Source organism: Alosa pseudoharengus, unplaced genomic scaffold, assembly GCF_046254945.1.
Source record: "Alosa pseudoharengus isolate Yale_2024_CS ecotype anadromous, Long Island Sound unplaced genomic scaffold, YU_APseudo_1.1 YU_APseudo_1.1_scf_7, whole genome shotgun sequence".
Lineage (NCBI taxonomy): Eukaryota > Metazoa > Chordata > Actinopteri > Clupeiformes > Clupeidae > Alosa > Alosa pseudoharengus.
The window spans coordinates 30,980,884-31,005,810 of record NW_027468859.1 but is presented as its reverse complement, the minus strand read 5'-3'; the positions used below and the strand labels follow the sequence as shown (position 1 = coordinate 31,005,810).

Here is a 24,927-nt window from a genome sequence, read left to right as displayed (position 1 = left end):
ACAACCGTTACGTAAGGGCGTGGCTTAGAGCTGCATCAACACTGTTGAGCTTAACACTCCGATTTGACAACGCAAATAAGTTACAGGCAACACTAACAGTGCTATTTTATAACTGTGTGGTGTTAAAATAACACCAACACTCTTTATTCAACACCGTCCCTAACATTTTAACACTCATATATTTGCTGTGTATCATGTTTCAGAACACTTTAGGTCAAAATCACACCGGAATTCTCCTTTAATGATTATGTATGACATTGAAAATGTGCAAAGACTTTTATTTTGATATAGGTTCTAGCTGCATGGGTGAACCAAGGATTCAGCTAAACTCTGTGTCAGGTTAGATTTGGATGGCCCCTCATAACTACTGTCACCATTACATATGTATATAATCAATTCAATTAGGACTGCTGATTTAAAAGGAATGTTGGAAGGACTGACAGGGACAGCAGAGGATAAACTGAATCCAATGAGTGAGCTCATCTATAAAGTGATCAACTGAATCAAATGCGTGAGGTCATCTAGAAATTTATCAACTGATCAAATGTGTGAGGTCATCTAGAAATTGATGAACTTAAAGGGATACTTCACCAATTAGCATTGAGCTTTGTATCAGTAGAAACCTGGTAGTATTTTCAAATGATTGTTCTTCCGTCCCTCATGTCCCCCTGAGACGAGAGATATCTGTATTTTTTGTCTGGAAAAAAACCTCTGATGATGCAAAAATCATTATTTTGTTAATGGCTAAATCAGGCGGCTTGTTATTAACTGCCACCAGCCAATTGTGTATTGTGGTGTTTCTCAGCCTGCTGTGTAATAGACAGGCTTGGTTTTCGATTGGCCTCTGTGGCAGCACATGCTGTACAGTGGAGTACAGGGCATTTACAGATCTCGGGTACAACATGCTACGTATGAGCAACTGCCACAAGCCAATGCCACAAGCCAATTGTATGTTGTTATTGAATTTCGCATCATGTACAATGTGAAATAGGCTTGTTTGTTGATTGGTCACTATGGGGAATCTCCTACTTATAACATTTCCTGTGTATGTCTGAAAAGGAAATATATAACAACACTTGAGTCATTTATAAACATATAACAACACTTGAGTCATTTATAAACATATAACAACACTTGAGTCATTTATAAACATATTCAGGTATAAAACTTCTAGAGTGACTGAATAACATATTTCCGTGAGACAAAAGGAAATGGCTTTTTACTCACTGAGTTGAGTTTCGGTTCTCCTCCGACTTCTGAAATATAAATAAGATTAAATAATAGAATGTAGTATACATGGCCACCACAAAGATGTCAGATGTGTTTGAAACACTCACTTGATTTTCTCTTGTGCATCACCACAATTATCATTAACACAGCAGCCAACAGACCAACAGAGACACCAACTCCAGCCATCAGAGGGACACCTGAAGAGATAAAATATGTGGGTGCAAAACGTATGTATAATTAAGGACTAATTATACACTTATTTGCTGAATATCATTCTTGAATTTTCTCTTATAAAACGTATGCAAGTTACAGTATCTACCCACAGATGCCTTTAATATAAGACAGCAGTTGTTCTAAGCCAACAACTGTTTAACTTTTATTTATTTTTGTATTATTTGTATTATCTATTACTATTTTTGAAGCTTTTGCCTTTATGGAGAAACAACAGTGAATATAGAGAGACATGAAATGGGTGGTAGAGAGCCACAGAATGACTCATATACAAACAGGAAGATCGCAAAGGCACTTACTGTAAATGGGCTCTCTGATAACTACAGCTTTAATGCAGAGACAAGAGAGAGACACAAGGAGAGAGGAGGGGGATAGAGGGAGGGTAGAAAGAAAGAGGGAGAGAGAGATATGGATGTAGACTTTGGGCACTTAGACCTCTTTTAGAGGAGAGAGGGGGTAATATCAGTATAGTATTGTGGTGATGACACAGGCATATCTTTGATGATGAATCAGGCATATCTTTGGCTATGTGCCATCTACTGTACTAAGACACATGCAGTAAAGTCTTATGTGAGGAGTGGGTGGGTGAACAGCTGTCTGATGAGCCTCCACTGGGGGGCGCTACTGTCTCACCTGAGGAGTGTGGAGGACCTGGAAACCATGTTGGTTTGATGGTGGAGGAGTGTGATGGATCTGGAGGCCATGTTGGTTTGATGGTGGAGGAGTGTGATGGATCTGGAGGCCATGTTGGTTTGATGGTGGAGGAGTGTGATGGATCTGGAGGCCATGTTGGTTTCATGGTGGAGATGGTGGTAGGAGCTGGTGCTGGTGGAGGTTCTGGAGTTCTACTTGGATTCACTGCAAAGACGTGAGAAGATATCTAAGTTTACTTGAACCACCATTCTGATTTCCATACCAGGCCTATCATGTAGAACAGGGGTTCCCAAAGTGGGGGTCGCGACCCGGCGAGCGACCCCTGATGTAGAGAGATACGTGATAAGAGAATTACACAATCACTGACCTGGCACTTTGACGGTGTGGGAGACAGAAGTCTGAACCTGCCCTTCTGCAGTCAGCTGGCATTTACGTGTCCTCTGTGTGTGAACAGGGTTTGGAGCTCTAAGCTTCTCAGTCAGTGTGATGTGACAGGTAGATTCTCTTCTAATCTCGAGGCTGGTGGTGTTCTGCAGCTCAGCCCCTCCCTCATCCACCCAGTTCAGACGGACATTTTTAAGATGAACTAGTCTCTCACAGCCTCCATAGGTGGCCAGGGAGCAGTGGAGACTCACATCACTCCCAGTCTCTCTCTTACTCACTTCTTGGTTAACTAGACAACAGGTGAAAAGAAAAATAGACACACCTGTTACCACTACTGACACGCCTGTTACTGCTGTGACACCTCTGACCTCAACACAAATGCTGTACCAGGTCCAGACAGCCAATGGGGATTCTAGCCTGAATGGTCAGATAACGCCCAGAAAGGACCAATCAAACACCAGAGTATGACATGGAAGAGTCAGAGTGGAGGACCCTCTGATTAGGCTGATCTGATCAGTCTATCCTGTATATGTGTGTGTGTGTGTGAGAGAGAGAGAGGGGTGAGAGTGTGTATGAGTCTGTGTTTGGGAATGAGTTTGTGTGTGTGTGTGTGTATGTGTATGTGTGCCTGTGTCTGTTTGAGAGAGAGAGAGAGAGAGAAAGAGAGAGAGTGTGTGTGGCTGTGTGTGTGTGTAAGTAAGTGTGGCAAACACTCTTCCCAGCCACATTCATTATTTGCTGATTGTTGCTGTGATGAGTATAAGTATACTCTTTTGATCCCGGGAAGGGAAATTTGGTCTCTGCATTTATCCCAATCTGTGAATTAGTGAAACATACACAACACTAGGGTGGCAAAATTCCGGGAATTTTCAAAGTTGGAAACTTTCCATGGGAATTAACGGGAATATATGGAAATTAACGGGAATAAACGAGAAATAATGGGAATAAACTGGGAATTTTTAATATGGCAAGTTAGTCTATAACAGGGAACTTAAATGTAGTGGACAAAACCCCATCTTGCAGCATAATATTAGTTAAAACTACCTGATTTAATGCAATTTCAGTCAAATTTCTACTCTGCACGTGCATGGGGAAAATAAATTCCCTGTGAAAATGTCATCTCATGTGGGAATAACTGATGTGAAACTGGGGGAAGTTTGCAAACAGAGTTGCCCAGTTATTGGCTTGTCGTCACTTTTGTCCTCATTCAAATAGGTGTACATCATTTTGCATAAACTGTAATGGGACGATTAATCTGTCTGATTAAGCTTGACAACTTATATATAACTTAAATAATCTATAAGGTTTGGTTAGGGTGGTATGTTGTGTCATTATATATATATATATATTTTTTTTTTTTACCATTTTCTGGGATTTTAACTGAACAAACTGATAGTCAGTTAATGTTCCAACCAATCGGATTTTGTTGTTGAGTGGCGTGGTTTATCTTGGGCAGTTCAGTGGTTTCAGTGTTGCCATCTTAGCACGCTAGTAAACCATAGGTAGAGAATTGGATTCCCGCTAGCATGGTAGCTAGCTTTGTATGCTAAGCTAAGCGAAAATACGAACAAACAAATCATATTGCTTATTACGAAACAAAATGTTAATGTTTGTATATGAAACAGTCCTTAAACTTAAACGGTCCTTACCTACAGAACGGTCCTTACCTACAGAAACCTCCTTCTCCATGGGCTTGTGGAACTGTCAATCTGCAGTCAACAAAACGACTTTATAGCTGGCTATGCCAACCACCTTTCATTGGAACTCCTTGCTCTCACTGAGACTTGGATCAAACCAGAGAACACTGCCACCCCGGCTGCACTCTCCACTAACCTTACACTATCTCACACCCCTCGCCTATCTGGACGAGGAGGCGGGACGGGCCTGCTGATCTCCAACAAATGGAAATTCACCCCGCTACTGCCATCAAACAAATATGTCTCATTCGAATTCCATGCCATCACAGTGATCGCCCCAGCAAAACTCTACGTGCTGGTCATCTATCGCCCTCCAGGCCAACTAGGCGACTTTATGGACGAACTTGACACTCTGCTGTCCTCCATCCCTGAGCATGACTGTCCGCTTCTTGTTCTAGGTGATATGAACATCCACTTAGATGCCCCAGGCTCAGCGGACTTTTTGGCCCTGATCCACTCCTTTGACCTCAAACTGGTTCAAAGCCCACCGACTCACAAAGCTGGCAAAGAGCTTGACTTGATCTTCACTCTGAACTGCAGCACAGACACCCTCTTGGTGACGCCTCTCCATCTTTCTGACCACTTCTTCATCCAGTTCAACGTCAGCCTGACAGAACAGTCTCCGGCTCCTCAGCCGATGGTCACGTTCCGCCGCAACATCCGGAACCTGTCTCCAACGCACTTCTATTCTGTGGTTGCCTCCGGTCTACCCACAGACTCGCTCTGCTCCACACTGACCTCGTGTCTAGACGAGCTGTGCCCTCTTACCACAAGGCCAGCTCGATCCAAACACTCTCATCCATGGCTAAATGATACCCTCCGATCGCAGCGCACAAAACTCAGAGCCGCGGAGAGGAAATGGCACAAATCCAAACTAACTGACGACCTCAAAAACTACCAGACACTCCTGACCTCCTTCTCAGCCAGCATCACTGCTGCTAAGACGGCTTTCTACAATGACAAAATCAACAGCGCTACAGACACTCGAAAACTTTTCTCAACCTTCAAATCGCTCATCAACCCTCAGCTGCCTCCTCCTCCATCCAGCCTTACTGCAGATACCCTTGCCTCATTTTTTACAAACAAAGTGGCGGCAATCAGCAGTCAATTCTCTACATGCCCACTCAACGCATCTGACTCAGATACCGCACTCCTACAACCTCTAGGGACTGCTGGAACATCTCTTTCAGCATTCACGCCTCTCTCCGAGAGTGAAGTATCTAGACTCCTGACATGCAGCCGTCCTACCACATGCTCGCTGGACCCTATACCTACGAGCCTACTTCAGTCCATCAGCCCGACCATCGCTCCAGCTATCACACATGTGATCAATGCCTCGCTAACCTCCGGCACATTTCCAACAGCGTTCAAAATGGCCCGGGTAACACCGTTACTTAAGAAAGCTTCTCTCAACCCTGCTCAAGTCGAGAACTACCGCCCTGTCTCACTCCTGCCTTTCCTATCCAAAGGCATTGAACAAGCAGTCTCCAAACAGGTCTCTGACTTCCTTTCACAGAACAACCTTCTGGATCCTAATCAGTCTGGGTTCAAAAGCGGCCACTCTACCGAAACGGCTCTGCTGTCTGTAACAGAAGCCTTAAAAGAAGCCAGGGCGACCGCTCGGTCATCAGTACTCATTCTGCTTGACTTATCGGCTGCCTTTGACACGGTTAATCACCGCATCCTTCTCTCTATACTCGCTAACATGGGAATCTCCGGTTCTGCTCTCTCCTGGTTTGAATCCTACCTCACAGGACGCTCGTTTAACGTATCATGGCTTGGTCAGCTATCTGCACCTCACCATCTCACCACAGGGGTCCCCCAGGGCTCAGTGCTGGGCCCCCTTCTCTTTGCTATCTACACCACCTCCTTGGGACAGATTATCCGTTCGCATGGCTTTTCATACCACTGCTATGCAGACGACACACAGCTCTATCTGTCCTTTCCACCTGATGACCCCTTTGTTTCAGCACGGATCTCGGATTGCCTCTCAGACATAGCTACATAGATGAAGGCACACCACCTCCAGCTGAACCTCTCAAAGACTGAACTGCTGGTCCTCCCAGCTAAACCTACCATACACCACGACATCAACATCAAATTTGACTCCCTGTCTGTTTCACCTACCAGGACTGCAAGAAATCTAGGACAGGGTACCCGCGGAGTCTTAAAAGTATTAAAAAGTATTAAATTTCATTTTCCTAAATGAAGGCCTTAAAAAGTATTGAATTTCACCTCAAAGTCTGGAATTTTTTCACGGAGGTCTTAATTTTTCAAATGATCAGTAGATTTAGTCTAATATCCTCACGTAGCGTAAATCACAAGGATTAACGTTCTCCGTCGTAGTCCTACGACGGATTTCCGTCAATTTGATTTTAGAAATGTCATATTTGAGATCGATGCAGATCCGGTGAGAAAAAGGAGGGGGGGTCTCACCTTTTCTTTTCCTTTTTTTTAAGGCAACTACAAATATTAGGTCCGATGAATGAATGTGTGTGATGGTAAATGTTTAAAGACCTAATAGTGTTCTTGAGAACTTTCTGTGTCTCAATCAGAGATCGCTCAAGAAGATAAGTCAGCCATGAGTTTGGCTTTGTTTAGCCTATGTTGTCTCATTGGCCTGGGGCGGTTGCTTAAAAAAAAAAGAACACGTCTGGAGGACGGTCTAAAAGTTGGATTACAGTGACACAATCGAGACAGCTGATGAGGTTGCCCAATCCGTTTAACTTTTTTGGATATGCTTTTGTGAGCTCTATGTGCGAATTCGGAGGCTGTGTTCTTTCCATGCATCAATGTAGACAATTTCTTACTTTTGCGAACTCTTGTCAGGGGAGGTCATTCATTTTGGGTGTCACCTATGACTTGAACAGATAGCCTGCTATGCCACCCGATGTACTATTATTGTTACAGTTTTTAATCAATGCAACTAACATTATGTGTAAAGCGACGCAATATAAACCGTAGCCTATGCCTCCCGTCTGTTATGACATGTAGCCTAGGTACAACTGTTTTTCACAATTTCCGACGGAAGGTTTTGACTGAGCGTGTTCAGTTCAGAGCGTGAACAGTTCGCGACATTATTATTTTATGTTAAGTAAGGGGGTCAGTCGTGTTTATGACGTACAGACAGCCTTGTAGCCTATTTTGCTTAGGCCTCACTTTTAACGACAGTAGGTTGTGAGCGTATGTTGACAAAAAATAACCATGCAAATAAAATAGTCAACTTAAAACTTTGCTATTATTAATGTATAGCACAAAACCATAACCAGTAGGCCTACCAGAACCTCGCATATTAGCGTCATGATTTGTGAACGTTTATCTATGGCTGACCGTTTTTGCGCTAAGTATATAGGCTACGCATGTTCTTTCATAGCGCAACATGACCTGTCCCTCACCATATCGCAACCTCTTGTCAACCTTATACAATCTGTTGCTGAAGACAAAAGCGCCCTCTCCAGATTGTCGTTATCAGATGCGCAGACCTCCTGCATGAGCACACACAGTATTGCTGCTCATTGGAAAACTGAGTTGTCTGTAAAACTCAAAATTACCATGTTTTCATTAAATGCGGATGAGGCAACAAATGGAAATATGAACAGTATCTAGACTGTTCTGATTCATTACTTTGATGAGGAAGTAGTCTTGCAAACTTGATTTTATAGATTTTACTTGGTGTTGAATTGCATATTAAGAAAAAAAATCTCCCCTTTAAATACTTTTGGCCTGAAGTAATTAAATAAGAGTTTAAGTTAAAGCCTTGCTACAATATTGCTGCAGTAGAAAAGAACAGCAATGGCTAATCAGCAATGGTCAGGGATGGTATTGAAATATTGTTTTGTTCATCAGGAAAACTCAATCTCAATCAAGAACACTCTCAATTCGCCTTATTCACATGGCGGCCACTGGCTGCTAAAACGAGGCTACAGGGTACACAAACCATAGGATTGTTATGTTCTATGCATTCACCTGTAGGTGGCATTAATTATATAGTAACTTAAGAGTACCCTGTAGCCTCGTTTTGGTGTTTATTTGGTGCTTTACTTTGCTGTTTGCATGTTTTTGTACATTAAAAACCAATAGGTCGCGACCGCAAAAGGGGTGCTATCTCTATAGGTAGATATGAACAACGTATGACTTATGGCCTGAAAAAAAAAAAAAATCAGGACTTACTTGACTCAAGATGCTACCCAACTTCTGGTTCAGGCAATAGTCATCTCACGACTCGACTACTGCAATGCCCTCCTGACAGGTCTCCCAGCCTGCGCAGTGAAACCACTTCAGATGATCCAGAACGCGGCGGCGCGCCTGGTCTACAACCAACCCAAAAGGGCACATGTTACCCCGCTGCTCATCCAGCTACACTGGCTACCTATGGCGGCCCGCATCAAATTCAAGGCTCTAATGCTTGCCTACAAAGTAGTCTCCGGTTCTGCTCCCACCTACTTGAATGCCCTCATACAGACTTACACTACCTCCAGACCGCTGCGCTCCTCTGACGAACGACGTCTAGCTCTACCACCGGTACGCTCAGGCCAATCCAAACTTTTCTCATCTGTTGTTCCTCGTTGGTGGAACACACTGCCAGTTCCTACAAGGGCAGGGACATCCTTCTCCATTTTCAAAAAACTCCTGAAGACCCAGCTCTTTAGAGAACATCTCCTCTCATAGCAACACTTACAACAAGTCTTACTGATCCTATCACTCACCAACCGTCTTAAACTGACAAGTAACTGTTAAAAACAGCACTCACTGATGCACTTATTCTTACTGTACTCTAATGTTTTTAAATTGTCCTAAAATTGTTGAGAATTGCTCTAAAACTTAAACTGTTTACCATGTTGTTAGTCGCTTTGGCTAAAAAAGCGTCAGCCAAATGTAATTTAATGTAATGTAATGTAATGAATTACCAAAAATTCCCAGTTAATTCCCGTAAATTCCCATAATTTTCTTTAATTCCATTAAAGTTTCCAATTTGGAATATTCCCAAAATTCCCCAGCTTAACTTCCCATGGAAAGTTTCCGGAAATGTTCCACCCCTTTGCAACCCTACACAGCACACAGTGTACACACAGTGAGGTGAAGCCCACACTAATCCCGGTGCAGTGAGCTGCCTGCATCAACAGCGGCGCTCGGGGAGCAGTGAGGGGTTAGATGCCTTGCTCAAGGGCACTTCAGCTGTACCTACTGGTCAGGGTTCGAACCGGCAACCCTCTGGCTACAGGTCCGAAGTGCTAACCAGTAGGCCACAGCCCCCCTCTTTTTTCACCCTGATGACAGGGTGAAAAAAGATTTAAACCAAGACAAGTCTTGAAACCCAAGTGTAAAGCTCTTCGAAGTAAGCAATCGAACTATCTAAGCAAGCAAATCCAAAAGAGCAAAGATAAAACAAATACAAACTAATGCAACACACCTAAAGAAAAGTGCGGTGGGTCACACACCAGACTTAACTAAACAGACACCGTTTTAATGGATTAGCATTGGATCGTCTGTTCTGTCCATGGGCCTTCTTGACAAGGAGAATGCTGATCTGCGGAGCCGCAAAGTTAAATTATGCCCGCTGCTTCTGTCACACATCTGATAATAGCCTGATTCTGCACCCAATATAGACAACATACTGTATGACTGACAGAAAAAAATATACGTTTACTTTACAGGTTAGGGTGCGTTACGCACTGTCTAACATCACATTAAAATCAATACAATGCAGCTTCGACCAGAAATAGAAAACCAGATTTCTGAATATTGAAGTGTGATGATGACGCCCATAGTTAGCTCACAAATATTGTGGATAATGAAACGTAAGCACAGAGCCCATGTGGACCTAGGACTACTGCTACCACTGTTACCACATCAGAATAGAATACAATAGCCAAATATTACTAAAAATAGCCAAATATTAACAGGAAATTACCGGTAATTGCTACATGTGTACATGTCTTATGGTTTTATCCTAGGCTCTATCTGTTCTGATACAACTAATGACCCATATATGCCGATGGATATGAAATATGATGCTAAAGCAGACTTTTTCGGTGAGAGTGTCTGATTTAGCACACTTACCTGAGAGAACAGAGAGATGAACTGGAGCATTAGGTCCATATTGAGATCCTCCATTTTGGTACGGCTGACAGGTGTACTGTCCAGCATCCTTAGTGGTGACATCAGTAATATGGAGAGAACAGTTAGGGAGCAGACTCAGTCTCTCAGATCTGGGTGTGTTATCTGGTCTGTTCTTCTCAAAGGTGAATACAGCATTCCCTCTGTACCCTTTGGAGGCCCATGTAGTAGCTGATGAGCAGCTTTGGTAATGTTGGTAACTATGACATGGCAGAGTGGCAGTCCCTCCAGCACTGGAAAACACAGTGTTAGAGTCTCCTCCGGTACCTGGAAAGTGGAAAGTGTTAACTTTTAATTAAAAAATATATACAGCTCAGGAAAAAATTAAGAGACCACTGCACATTTTTCTGATACGGCTGATGAGTGACTTTCAAATGAGTTGACAGTCACTGTCCACTCATTTGAATGTCACTCAGCAACTGTAGGATGACATCAGTACCTGGAAAGTGAACATTATTAACACCCTCTAAATAGCAATGAAGCATAACATTGTATTAAAATATCTGTACATTGTAATGATATTTTTTAAGTTTATCCAAATCCAAATAAGTTTATCCAAATCACTGTCAAAGCCCATGAAACCTGTTTCAAGAGGCTTTTTGTGGTACAAGACACATGTTCCATCCTCTAATGTGTCAATGTCCTGGTCTCACCTTGCAGTAGCAGCAGCACAGTCAGCAGTAGTCCCACTGGGTTGTGCAGCTTTGCCATTTCCTCTGATCTCTGAGCTGGTGTGTCTCTGCTATGAGCCTCACATAGGGGGTGTTGAGAGTTTATTTGCTTGTCACACATACACACCACTTCCTCATAAGATGACATAGTGCTGCATACTGACCTCTATACCACAACTACAGCATCTATAGACAGATTCCATCAGTTCCTCTACACTGTGATGTCTGCTCTGCTCCTGAGAAACGTATTAAAAGTGTTTCTGCTCTCCTCTCTGGAATCAGTAGAACTTGTTTCCTGATGGTGTCGACTTCAGAAGTGATGACGTACAACACTTTATAATATTTATTTAACATACAGCCTACAAATGAATAGCAATCAGACTTCATGCCATCGTCTAGGTATGATGAACCATATATGGGTTGTGTGGGTCTGTGGTAGACTGTTCCTCAGCTCTGCACCTGATCTGTCCATGAGATACCAATTATAAAGTAGGCCTAGAGCTGCTATTTAGCCATGTAGGAGTAGTTTGAAGAAACATACTTTACACACAGAAGCAGGGCATTTCCTCCAACACTGGAGAACACAGCAAAGGTGTGTCAGTGAAATCATGCATATACAGCAGAGGTGGACACAAATACCTCAAAAACTATTTTTTTACAAACTACAAATACTGGCTCATGAAATGAAACAAAATAAAAAACAAAATGCTGATGTGAAAATGTATAAAATACAAGTAGCTAGTAATTTGACCCACACAATAATCATGGTATACCAACTTTTAAAGGAAACTACAAGGCATATTGAAAACTTATCCCCATAAGACAAGAATACTATTTTCTGAATGGCTGGCAGGGGGCTATTAATTCTGTACACTGGGGCTCCTATGAAGTAAAGCTGGTAAAACTGTTTAATCCCCGTCCCATATCAATATAAACGATGATTGAAGTGACAACAAGCAGGCTTCACAACAGTGGAATCAACAGTAACAAGGGAAACTAACTACCCACCATAATTTTCCGTAACCAATGAAAGTAGTACAGCAAATTGAACAGGTCGTTCTCTTTTTAAACTGAAATGCATTTCCCTTTTTGTGCTATAATGCATCGTCTATTGCCTACATACATGACTGGCAACATGGGGGACAAAAGACCATCAAGCGACTATGATAAGCATAGCCTATTGTCATGGTTACAGGTAGTATATTGAACTGAGTGATGAATATCTGGAAATAATTGACAGATTTAAGTATTTAAGTATTTGAAATACTCTAAATACAATCCCTCAAAGTATTTTGTTACAAACTACATTAGATTTTTTCCAATCCTGCAAAAAATACAACTGACAAAATACCCTAAAGTAATTGTATTCATATTTCTAATACATGTAATTATGACCGCCGCGCAGCGAAGCGGCGGTCATATAGGTTTAGTCAGATTTTTTTTTTTTTTTTTTTTTTTTTCTTTTTCGCATGCCCAAATTTCTGTCAATGATTCCCGGGACACTGAAAGACCGGGGTACACGAAACTTGGTGGGCATGTAACCCCACATGGATAGCATGGAACCATCGTTTTTCGTTTTGATCTGTAGCCCCCCCGCTGGACTGGACCCCCCGAAAGGAGGGTAGGGCAGACACAGTTTTCTGTGAATATCTCGAAAACCGTAGGGTTTAGGAGGACCATTTTTTTTTTGTATGTTGATCTCAAGGGGCCATGTCAACCCATTCCATAACTACTCATTTCATGTATAGCGCCACCTAGTTAAACACAAAAAAGTAAAAATGAGGTGTTGTAATTGAAGGTATCTGTGACCTAACAAAGTCAAAACTGTACAAAATTGGAAGTGTAGGATCGATCATTATGACACCCTCTGTATGCACGCCAAGTTTCGTGGAATTCCGTTCATGGGGGGCCACACAATAAATTCATTTATGTTACTATACACCAACTGGCCTGTAGGTGGCCGGAGACAGTTTTCTGTGAATATCTCGATAACCGTAGGGCCTAGGAGGTCCACCTTTTTTATGTATGTTGGTCTTAAGGGGGCATGTCAACCCATCCCATTACCACTTATTTTATGTATAGCGCCACCTAGTTAAAAATTAAAAAGCAAAAAATTAGGTGTTTTCATCACAATATCTCTGGCTGACAAGGTCAAAACTGCACGAAATTAAAAGTGTAGGATCATTATGACACCCCCCGAATGCATGCCAAGGTTTGTGTACTTTCGTTCATGGGGGGCCTTACAATAAAATAATTTATGTGTACATTTAGTGACGTACACCAACAAGGATTCCCGGGACACTGAAAGACCGGGGTACACAAAACTTGGTGGGCATGTACCTCCACATGGATAGCATGGAACCGTCATTTTTCGTTTTGATCTGTAGCCCCCCCGCTGGACTGGACCCCCCGAAAGGAGGGTAGGGCAGACACAGTTCTCTGTGAATATCTTGAGAACTGTAGGGCCTAGGATGACCATTTTTTTCTGTATGTTTGCCTCCAGGGGTCATGTTAACCCATTTCATGTGCACACATGTGCACAGATACACACACACACACACATACATTCACAGTAATCATACGTATGACACATACTCACACAGTAGACATATGTACGCTTGCATGCACAGGCACATACGCAGGCACAAACACAAGCACGCACGCACACACACACACTCACACACACACACACACACATAACATAAACATAACACAAACAATCAAGAATTTCTCAGAATTATAAACAGGCAAGATGGAGGTGGGGTTGTATAAAATGAATTTTACATGTGAAATCTATGAACTAATCATGTTTTGGTACTTGTTGTCTAGCAGATACCAGTGAGAATTGAGTGTGGATAATGCAATTTAGTGAGACAGTTAGAATCATATAGGCCTTTCAGCGTGATTTCTTTTTGTGGAAAAAATGTGCTGGACTGGGCGGCGGTCATATTTTGTACCGCTCTGCGGTACATCTAGTTCAAATACTGCCCATGTCTGCTATTGTGCATATTCTATTCAGTGGAGTGTTAAAGGGAGTGTGTCACAGTCATAACTTATTTTATTCCAGCATGTACCTTCAACATCACTAAAGATCAATGAGCTCTGGTGCTGCAGGTGGTGTGCAACAACATCATAGGCAAATACACCATTATAAACATCACACAGCACACTTTCTAGAGCTATCTTTCATTGTGTGTTTGTGTGTGTGTGTGTGTGTGTGTGTGTATAAGAGAGAGAGAGCTAACTGAATGTGACTCAGTCAAGACCTTCTACAGCCTTCAGACCTTCTACAACCTTCCTGTGAATGTAGCTATGTGCTGTTTGTGCGTGTGAGACGAGGTGAAAACCTTCCCGACCGTCCTGTGTGGTTTGTGGTTCTGAGAACTGATATCTCAGAATAGACACCTTTATATCAGCTAAAAAGTAACACCTTGCACACACACTACTACTGGTGACTCTGAGAACACAGCATGTCCAAGACCACATGCTATTCTTGGTGACTCTGAGAACACAACATGTCCAAGACCACATGCTATTCTTTCTGACTCTGAGAACACAACATGTCCAAGACCACATGCTATTCTTGGTGACTGAGAACACAGCATGTCCAAGACCTGTCCACACGCTATTACTGGTGACTGAGAACACAGCATGTCCAAGACCTGTCCACACGCTATTACTGGTGACTGAGAACACAACATGTCCAAGACCTGTCCACATGCTATTCTTGGTGACTCTGAGAACACAGCATGTCCAAGACCACATGCTATTCTTGGTGACTGAGAACACAACATGTCCAAGACCACATGCTATTCTTGGTGACTGAGAACACAACATGTCCAAGACCTGTCCACACGCTATTCTTGGTGACTGAGAGCACAACATGTCTAAGACCTGTCCACATGCTATTCTTGGTGACTGAGAACCAGGGTTGGGTCAGATTACTTTGAAATGTAATCCTTACTGACTATGTAATTTTTGTAACCAGTAAATTAATCAATGGGATTAACCAAAACATGTAACGCAACCTCTTTGAACAACCACAATGAGCTCACTATAGCATCAGACCACAGAAGAAGACTGACGGTCACAGATGCTTCTGTATCCACAGGTGGTCAGCTTGTGTCTCTACACTCACACGGGGTTATGTTTTGCAGGCCTTGATCATTGATTTCAGAAACAGCTTCTGCTTCTCCCAATGCAGCTCACTTTATTTTGATAGCCTGGAATTGGAGTAAGGGTTATTGGGGCAAGGGTAGTATGCCCATTGATCAGAGGGATATGTTCAGTGGAACAGCTAAAGAGGTGTGCTAATGCTAACAGGACACTGGTGCTAAATGCATTTTAGCCTCTTTCATATGGCAGGTTGGTGTGATGATGTGTGAGTTTGGGGAAAAGCCACAGTCTGAGCTGGTGTGTCTCTGCGCTGAGCTTCAGAGGGGGTTATGAAAATGAATCTGCCTGTCACACACACATCACTTCTGCATAAGATGGCATGGCACCACACACTGACCAATGTAACCAAACCACAGTATATTTAGACTGTTCTGTTTTTATATTTTATTTGTGCATCAATGTTAGTTTATTTTTTCATGCTGTTCTTGTCCACTGTTGAGAGTTAAAAGTGTCCTTACATCAGGAGTCAAGCTGTTTATGGCAAGACTTCAGATGTAGGCCTACAGTAACCCTTGCTAATATTTAGTAGTAGGGAAACAGAAAACAGAACAGAAACAGAAAAACGGTCTTCATGCGGATTTATACTTGTTTTTAAGATCCGTCTTGGGTGATTTTATCACAAGTGGACAGAGCTAAATAAAAGTGTAATCATCCACAAAGACGCATTGTGCTGCGATCGCTCAAACCACTTGACGAAGTGGTCAGGCATGTGACCACATATCTTTTGTACTAAACACTAATGCACTCTGATGCATCCCCGGCAATGGGACGTCATATAGATGTGACGTAGCCTACTGTAGGCAGTCTTGGAATGTAAACACAAGTAGCAACGTCTCTGACTGTACACCTTGAACTGTATGTGTAAAAATCAGTGTGTCTTTTGACCAGCTCTCGTCAGATCTCCCAGACACATTTTAAAATGTCCCCATGCCCCATTCTTCTAGTCACGTGGGTGTCTGATTGCTGCAGGGTTCTGCAGACTTCACCTCCACACCTACCTGTGGTTAAACCACACGTCCCCATCCTTTTGTCCAGGGTTATTCTCTACACTGCAGTTAATGCTTGCACGTCTCAGAATAGATACTTCTGCAAAGCTCAGGTCGAAAAGCTGAAATCTTGCAGCAACACAAAGTAAGTGTGTATGTGTTTGTGTGTGTGTGAGAGAGAGAGAGAGAAAGAGAGAGAGACAGAGAGATGGTGTGTGTATCCAAGGCCCGCCACATCTAACTTAACCCACATCAGTCACCAGTAGAGGGACAAGGAGGAGAGATAAAGAGAAGACAAGAAGTATACTTTAATACCAGTATACTTTAATACCAGTATACTTTCTAACCAGTATACTTTTAAACCAGTACATCTTTGCCATAAGCCCTTATAACAGGCCAGGCCAGCACACTCTTCCATTGTGAGCTAATTCAACATCACAAATAAACTGTACACATCTCAAATGCAGGATTAGCCCACTTCAGTATATTACCTGCACACTTGGAATATGGCTGTAAGTGCAGGAGGGAAATGATGGTGCTGAGTATTTGTTTCCACAATAAAACCACAACAGGCTTTGAGTCCAAACATGTTTATTCAACTATAAAAAATATAAAAAAACAAGAAAAGACATACAGTATAGGTTTCTCACAGAACATTTCTCACACAAATTATGTCTGAGACGGCAGTTCAGGGTTTGTGCCCTTATATTTTGTAAAGCGTAGCGAGATATAGGCACTATTAATCCGAAACTTTGGTTTGCTAACCAAAGAATACTGCTGAGCTTGTGTAAGCTACAATTTAGTCTGACCAGACCTAACTGTAGTAAACAACGTCTAAACGTCTCTCTTTAGCACCCCCGCTGGGTTGCTGGCTAGTTTGCACCTCAGAAACGTGTCTGGTGGAACGTTTGGCTAGGTTTGCCAAAACGTTCCCAGGGGAACGTTTCCCTAATGAGACCAGGTTGGTAAACACACAGTGAGGTGAAGCACACACTAATCCCGGCGCAGTGAACTGCCTGCTACAATAGCGGCGCTCGGGGAGCAGTGAGGGGTTAGGTGCCTTGCTCAAGGGCACTTCAGCCGTACCTACTGGTTGGGGTTCGAACCGACAACCCTCCAGTTACAAGTCCAAAGCGCTAAACAGTAGGCCACGGCTGCCCATAATGCCCATATGGTCTTACAGAACTAGAGAAATGCTCTCTCATGAACTCTACACGCTAGGTGAACTCTACATGGTAATAAGCCACACTGAACAAAGCACAGGGGTTGGGTTGGTTAGTGCACTATGAGGTCCCAGAACACTTCTCTGATATTTATAATAGCAAGAGGAAAGAGTAATACTGTCAATGTGTGTCTGAGCTGAACAGATGAGACAGGTGATGTGTGCATGTGCCTGGGTTGGGCTCTATATGACGGAGGAGAGAGGTGATGTGTGTGCCTGGGTTGGGCTCTATGACGGAGGAGAGAGGTGATGTGTGTGCCTGGGTTGGGCTCTATGTGATGGTGGAGGCAGGTGATGTGTGTCCCTGGGTTGGTATTTATTTGATGGAGGAGAAAGTTGATGTGTGTCTGTGTTGGGATGTATTTACTGTAATGGAGGAGACAGGTGATGTGTGTGCCTGGGTTGGGATGAGTGTAACTAGGGAGGCAGGTGATGTGTCTGTCTAGGTTGAGCTCTATGTGATGGAGGAGACAGTTGATGTGTGTCTGTGTTGGGATGTATTTAATGGAGGAGACAGGTGATGTGTGTTTGACTCACTGTGCCTGTCGGGGTCAGTTGTCCATCTCTGGTTCCACCTGCTCATTGCGGTACATGAGGACAGGACACCAAAGTAAACAGAATAGAATCAACTAATTAGGTTTTTCCCAGTGTTATAAACTGCAATATCACAGATGGATCTCAGACACTTACATGCTCTTGCCCTCTTCACCAGAAGAACTGCTACACAAACAGCCACAACAGCTAGCAGCCCAGTAGTGCTGAGAGCAGCAAGTAAGGCTGAGAGATGGGGAGACAGCGGGAGTTAAATTACTCAATTCTAAAATATAAATTATTAAATGATAAATTATAAAAAAAAGAAGTATAAATGAATACTCAGCAGAGAGGAAGACTGAGACTGAGAAAGACATATTTTATAATACTAAATAAAACATATAAAGTATTAATTAAAGGAGGAGAGAGATGGGGGGGGGGGGTAAAGTAATACTCAGTAGTGAGTAAGAGAAATGGGATGATGAGGAGTTACATGGGACAGATGCTGCTACAGATTCAGAACATACAGATGCTGAGGGTGTTGGTGGTGTTTCTGGGCACATATACATGTAATATAACCATAACCATATAATGTTATACATATATAATATATATATTACATTACACTGGAATCTACGCACCTGCCAGGCTTTGATTTATTGGTGCAATACCCATTTCTGCTGTATTACACAAGATAAGATGGGTACCCTTCCAAACTTACCCAGATGAGATGGAGAACCAGCAGTTGGAGTAGGAGTGGGTGCTGTTTTGGGTGGAGTTGACGTAGGCTGTAGTGGAGTTGCTTGAGATGTTGGAGTTGGTGCCATTCTACACTTACCCAGATGAGATGGAGAACCTGGAGTTGGAATTGGTGCTGGTTGTGGTGGTGCAGGTCCTCTCGTCACCACTGGAGTTCTAGTTGGTTTCACTGCAAAGGTTGAAGAATAGTGAAGTCTGGTGGATGTGGAGTTGGAGATTATATTGAATGTGATGTTAGAGCACAACATATGTTTCACATAAGAGAAGCACAATCACTGACCTGCCACCCTGACTGTGTGGGAGACAGAAGTCTGAACCTGCCCTTCTGCGGTCAGCTGGCATCTCCATGTCCTCTGAGAGTGAGTGGGGTTTGGATCTTTGGGTTTCACAGTCAGTGTGATGTCACAGGGAGATACTCTTCTAATCTGGAGGCTGCTGGTGTTCTGCAGCGCAGCCCCTCCGTCATCCACCCAGCTCAGACGGACATCTTTAAAACAAGCTACACTGTTACTGTCTGTATAGATGTGCAGGGAACATTCCAGATTCACATCACTGTCAGTTTGGCTCTCATGTGAGTAAACTACACAACAGGGAGAAATAAAAACAGACACACCTGTTACTGCTACAGACACACCTGTTACACACCTGGCTCCGGCTCTGTGCCAGGTTTTGCTTTAGTGTATATGTGCGTGTGTGTGTGTGTGTGTGTGTGTGCGTGTGTGTGTGTGTATTCACTTGTGAGTGTGTGTGTGTGGGGGGGGGATAATGGTGTGTGTGTGTGTGTGTGTGTGTGTGTGTGCATGTGTGTTTGTTTGTGTGTGTGTGTGTGTGTGTGTGTGTGTGTGTGTGTGTGTAGGGGGGGGGGGGGGGGGGGTAATGGTGTGCATGCATGTGTGTGTGCGTGCATGTATGTATGTATGTGAATGCCCGTGTGTGTGTGTGTGTGTGTGTGTGTGTGTGTGTGTGTGTGTGTGTGTGTGTGTGTGTGTGTAACCTTTCACTCAACTCCACTATTGGTGGACAGTCACAATTTCATTCACATTCAAAATGTAATTATATTGTTTGGCAATATAAAATGTAATTATATTGTTTTAATGTTGTATTTGATATTTTGATTAATTGATTTTTGTTTGAATTTGAAAAGTATTGTTTGAACATTTTGGCACATATTACACTCCATAGTTAGCGCAGCGGTCATAATAAAATCAAAACAGGAACACAGATCAATAAATCAATAAACCACACCAGAATAAAATACTAATTACTAAGAATAACCAAATATTAACAGGAAATTAATTAAATAATGGATCACATCATTACAGCTTGCTACAGTGTGTAGAACGTGTCTTGTGCAGTGATGTTTTATGCATCTCTTCAAGTAATACATATAATAACCCATACGTGCAGTTGGATATGAAATGTGATGCCAAAGCAGAAGCTAAAGCTTTTCAGTGAGAGTGTCTGATTTATCACACTTACTTCTAAGAACAGAGAGATGAACTGGAGCATTAGGTCCATATTGAGATCCTCCATTTTGGTACTGCCGACAGGTGTAGAGTCCGAAATCCTGAGTGGTGACATCAGTAATGTGGAGAGAACAGTTAGGCAGTAGACTCAGTCTCTTCACTTTGGTTATACCTGGTATGATTTTCCCAAGGGCGACTTCTGCAACAACATTCACTCCATCTCTGCTGTAGGTCCAAGTAGTTGATGAGCAGTTTGGGTAATATGAGATCACATTGTTACAGGGCAGAGTGGCACCCCCTCCCTTACTGGAGAACACAGTGACATCAGAGTCTCCTCTGGTACCTGGAAAGTGTAAACATTCCAGAGAAATTATAAAACATGACATTTTATTTAAAATTGTGCACATTGTATTTACATTTTATGAATGATTTTATTTTAGTCTATCTAAATCACCTTCAAAGCCTGTGGATTTTTTTTAAGAGGCTTTCACAACCCTGAGGTATGAGACATGTTTATGAACCATCCTGTAATATGTCTGTCCTGGTCTCACCTTGCAGTAGCAGCAGCACAGTCAGCAGTAGTCCCACTGTTGGGTTGTGCAGCTTTGCCATTTCCTCTGATCTCTGAGCTGGTGTGTCTCTGCTATGAGCCTCACACAGGTGGTGACGAAAACTTGTTTGCCAATCGCACATACATCACTTCCTGATAAGATGACACAGCGCTGCATACTGACCAATGAACAACTCAGTTTTTTTTTTATTCTTTTGCCATGAGTTCCTTTCTCCACACTGTGCTGTCTGTTCTACTTCTGAGATGGTCATTATCAGTGTATGTACTTCTGAGATGGTCATTATCAGTGTCTGTACTTCTGAGATGGTCATTATCAGTGTCTGTACTTCTGATATGGTCATTATCAGTGTCTGTATTTTCCTCTCTGGACTCAGGAGTGAACATGTTTACACTCAGAGGTGATGTACAACACTTGTTAATATCTAGTTAACATGCAGCCTACAGTACAAATGAATAGCAGCAAAGTCCTTTTAGGCAAGTCCCTCCACTCGGCGGCCATTTGACAACGCTTTTTGGGCACTCGTCGGGCATCCATTTCAGCAGAAATGCGCGTGCCCAAGGCTTCACGACACCAATCTTGCTCCAGCGGCGAGATCACAACACATGATTGGCACGATGTCTTCACAACACACCATATGATTGGCTCAATGTATTCACATCACACCACATGATTGGCTCAACGTATTCACATGTCGACGTTTTGCTGAGGAAGGGGTGGGATATGTGTAGACAACGGCCATATTGGCGTGACAAACTAGCCCCATGCATTTCTATGGAGTATTTTTGAGTGATGTGTCTCCACATTAGAAAGTCTCTGATAGCAGTCAGTCTTCATGCCATCGTCTGGGGTGAAACATATATGGGTTGTGTGGGTCTGTGACTTCATTACTTCATTACCTCCCCTCCCCACACTGTGTGTTAAAGGTTTCTGTTGGGAACTGAAGTTAAAACCACACGTCATCATCCTGTTGTGGTGGGTCACTCTCTACACTACAGTCCATGTTCTCACAGTCTCAGAATAGATACAAAGCTCAGGTCAAAACGTTGATGAAACATCGTGCAAGTCACAAGAGGAGGAGTGATACTCCTGCAGTATGTGTGTGTGACTGTGTGTGTGTGTGTGTGTGTGTGTATTTCCCAAATGAAGTGCAGTGCAGGAGCTGATGAAGATGCTGATAATCGAGAACAGATGCATCACTTTGAGCTTTGGGGAAGTTTGTACTGTTTTCATGTCTTTTCTGACCAGCCCAGTGACAGTGGCCTCTTCTTTTTCTAAATTGAAACTAATAAAAAGCTACCTGAGGAGCTCAATGGGACAGACTCGTGGGATTTGCCATACTGTAAGTATGTGAGAATGTCAGGAAAATGCAGCTCTGATGTAAGTGATAATCTTTTTATGTATTTGGGCCTAAGCCTATGTGTGTGCAGTCATATCAATGAGTTACAGTGTGTTATGGTGCACCGTCACCAGTGTTTTTTGGAGTATGGTGCGCAGGGACGGATTAAACAAATATGGGCCCCTGTGCACAATATCAAAAAAGGCCCCCCCTCCCCCTGACCGCGACTGGCGCGTTTGCGTGTGCAAGTGAGGTGCGCGTGCAGCCAGCGCTTCTCTCTTTGCTGTCGCTGTGCAGGCTGGTGCACAATTTCACACAATGAAAATGTAGTACATTATGTCACATATTATAACTCAGGCCCACACAGAAATGAATTCCAGCAGCTGTTTTTATTATTAGGCTGTAATCTCTCTTTGCTGTCCAAACAGTCTACAGCAACATTTTTCACATAACGGACTGGACAACAGTTGTCATATTTCTGACGGACCGGTAGCAGGGACGTTGATAGTATTTTGTGAGAGGTGGTGCTGATCATATTACGGGGGGTTCGGGGGTGTCTCCCCCGGGAAAAATGTGAAATTCTGGCTGATAAATATACCCTTTTAACGCAGTTTGGAAGGGGCATACAAACTTGTATGTTATGGTGCGCCGTCACCAGTGTTTTTTTTTGTTGTGGTGCGCATACTCCTGATTTTGACAATCATCTCATCTCTGGAGGGGTCATTGCAAGATATGTTTTGGTGTATAACCATTTTACAAAATTGCATGCACATGCTAAATTGTGCTCTCATTTTAATTTTTGTAAAACAATAGAAAAAAGAGGAAAAGGGAAACAAGTGGAATCCAGTTCTTATTTCCATGAAAGGTGTGTGTGTGTGTGTGTGTGTGTGTGTGTATGTGTGTGAGATGGATGAAGGTGTGTTTGTGTATGTGTGTGAGTGACTAAGAGTGTGTGTGTGTATGAGAGAGACAGAGAGGGAGAAAGAGAGAGACGGGTGAGCGTGTGTGTGTGTGAGAGAGAGAGAGAGAGAGGGGTGAGGATATGTGTGTGTGAGGAATGAATGTGTGTTTGTGTGTGTGCGTTTGTGTGTGTGCGTGTGTGTGTGTGTGAGTAAGAGTGTGTGTGTGTGTGTGTGTGAGAGAGAGAGAGAGAGAGAGAGAGAAGTGTGTGTGTGTGTGTTCTCCACTCTTCCTTGTAAAAAAAAGAATGTTAACCCTTAGAACTCCAGCGGCACAGGGCTGAAGCACCCTTGGGAAATGACTAACTTTAACAGATTTACACTCGTTGTCCGGAGGTGCCGTTGGTGTTTGTCAAAGGGGGAGGTTTCAGGAATCAAATTAAGCTGGTTTCGGATCAATGAAGTAGAACCAACGTTATTGTTATTTTAAAAACATGTCAATTTTGACCGCGACCAGAATGTGTCAAAGACGTTGCAAAAATATAATGCAGGGAAAAACTCACATAATTTTACATCGTAAAATAAAAGTATTGTTTTATCATTTTGTTTTTCTGAAAATCAAACCAACCAGAAAGTAAACTGAAATGACCATAGGACGTTTGTATGGAAGTCATTATCTGTCCAGGGGTGGGTAGATTAACTAGATTAGCAACAGCGCCATCTATCCATAGACCAAAATGCAGCCTGTTTTGTGTGAATGTGAAGCTGTCTGTCTATCTGTTGGTGGCTCTGAGAGCTCTCATGCACAGAGGACAGCAACACATCATAAAAGAGATGACATATATGCACACCCATAAAAGAGAGAAGCCACTTCCACCATGTCTGTTAATGTGCATGCTGCTATTAACCAATCTAAAGATAAACCACCACTCACTGTTTGGTAGTCTTTGTGTGTCACTTTACAAGTGAAATATATACAGAATATATGTATATATAACTTATGAACAACCTGTGTAACTTCTTGCAATCATTGTCAAAGTGCCCAAAGGCTGCAAAGCTCATGTTCCCGCATCCTTCTCTCTATAGTCACAAACATGGGCATCTCTAGCTCGGCCCGTACCTGGTTTGAATCCCACTTCACAGGACACTCGTTCAACATGTTGAGGATGTTTGAGGATCTCAGCGACCTTTGAACTGAGTAGGGCTGTACAAGGTCGGTGATGTAGATTGGGGCCCGCCCATTAAGTGCCTTAAAAACAAATAATAAAACTTTAAACTGAATCCTAAAAACAACTGGGAGCCAGTGCAAGGAGGTGACCGTGATTTGTTCAAGTAACAGTTGTTCCTGGACCAACATTCTAAAGACGGTCCTGGACCAACAACTCTTTAACCAATCACAGCCTTGTGATGTCATCAATGTGAGTCTTCTGCTTCTCCCATTGCCATTTTGAAATTTCCCTCCAGAAACAACCAGTGGATCACCAACTTGTATCTCAATAAAGGTAGGTCCTTGCATATTTTTTGTGTAAAATAGTTGTAAAATAAAGTAATTCTGAGTGGAATCTGAATATATGCACCTTAGATTTTTTTTATTTTCGTTTTAGTTGACTTGGTTCCATATTTGTCTGATGTTAGCTGCCAGGCTAGGGACCATACATTTACTGTAATACATTAGCTTCCTAATAGGTAATTCAGTGGCTATGCATCTTTTAAATAACTTATTTCGAAGGGATACAGTAGTTGAAGTAGCTTTGAAGCTCATTTAGCAATCCTGGTGCCGCTGTTATTATGTTAGAGGCTAGTCTAGGGAACATAAATTTATGCTACAAAATTAGCTTGCTAATAGGTAGGTGCAGCATGCAACTATGTGAAGTGCCAAGCCGGTGTTATGTTAGTTAACTTGCTAAGGAGCACACTTTTGGACTACTAATGTAGCTTGGTAATAGGCTAAAGCAGTAGCTTTTGTTTGTACATGGTCCTGGAGCGACGTTGCCAT

The 24,927-nt window shown here is 42.7% G+C and overlaps 1 protein-coding gene across 3 annotated transcripts in view; it reads right to left on the bottom strand.

Annotated features, from left to right (window-relative positions):
- The window catches only part of LOC143109378 (uncharacterized), a 28,783-nt gene extending 17,744 nt beyond the window's left edge, over positions 1 to 11,039 (bottom strand). Inside the window, exons 1-8 of one of the 3 annotated variants that reach the window (XM_076272090.1) lie at positions 10,967 to 11,039; positions 10,257 to 10,580; positions 2,483 to 2,788; positions 2,095 to 2,319; positions 1,761 to 1,787; positions 1,338 to 1,427; positions 1,228 to 1,256; positions 1 to 1,051 (exon numbers count right to left, since the gene is read on the bottom strand). In XM_076272090.1, coding sequence (XP_076128205.1) covers positions 659 to 1,051; positions 1,228 to 1,256; positions 1,338 to 1,427; positions 1,761 to 1,787; positions 2,095 to 2,319; positions 2,483 to 2,788; positions 10,257 to 10,580; positions 10,967 to 11,024 — 1,452 coding nt within the window. In that variant the 5' untranslated portion in view covers positions 11,025 to 11,039 and the 3' untranslated portion in view covers positions 1 to 658. The remainder of the gene's footprint in view (positions 1,052 to 1,227; positions 1,257 to 1,337; positions 1,428 to 1,760; positions 1,788 to 2,094; positions 2,320 to 2,482; positions 2,789 to 10,256; positions 10,581 to 10,966) is intronic. The other 2 variants (XM_076272092.1, XM_076272091.1) reach the window with 2 other exon arrangements.
- Positions 11,040 to 24,927: the final 13,888 nt, after the last annotated feature.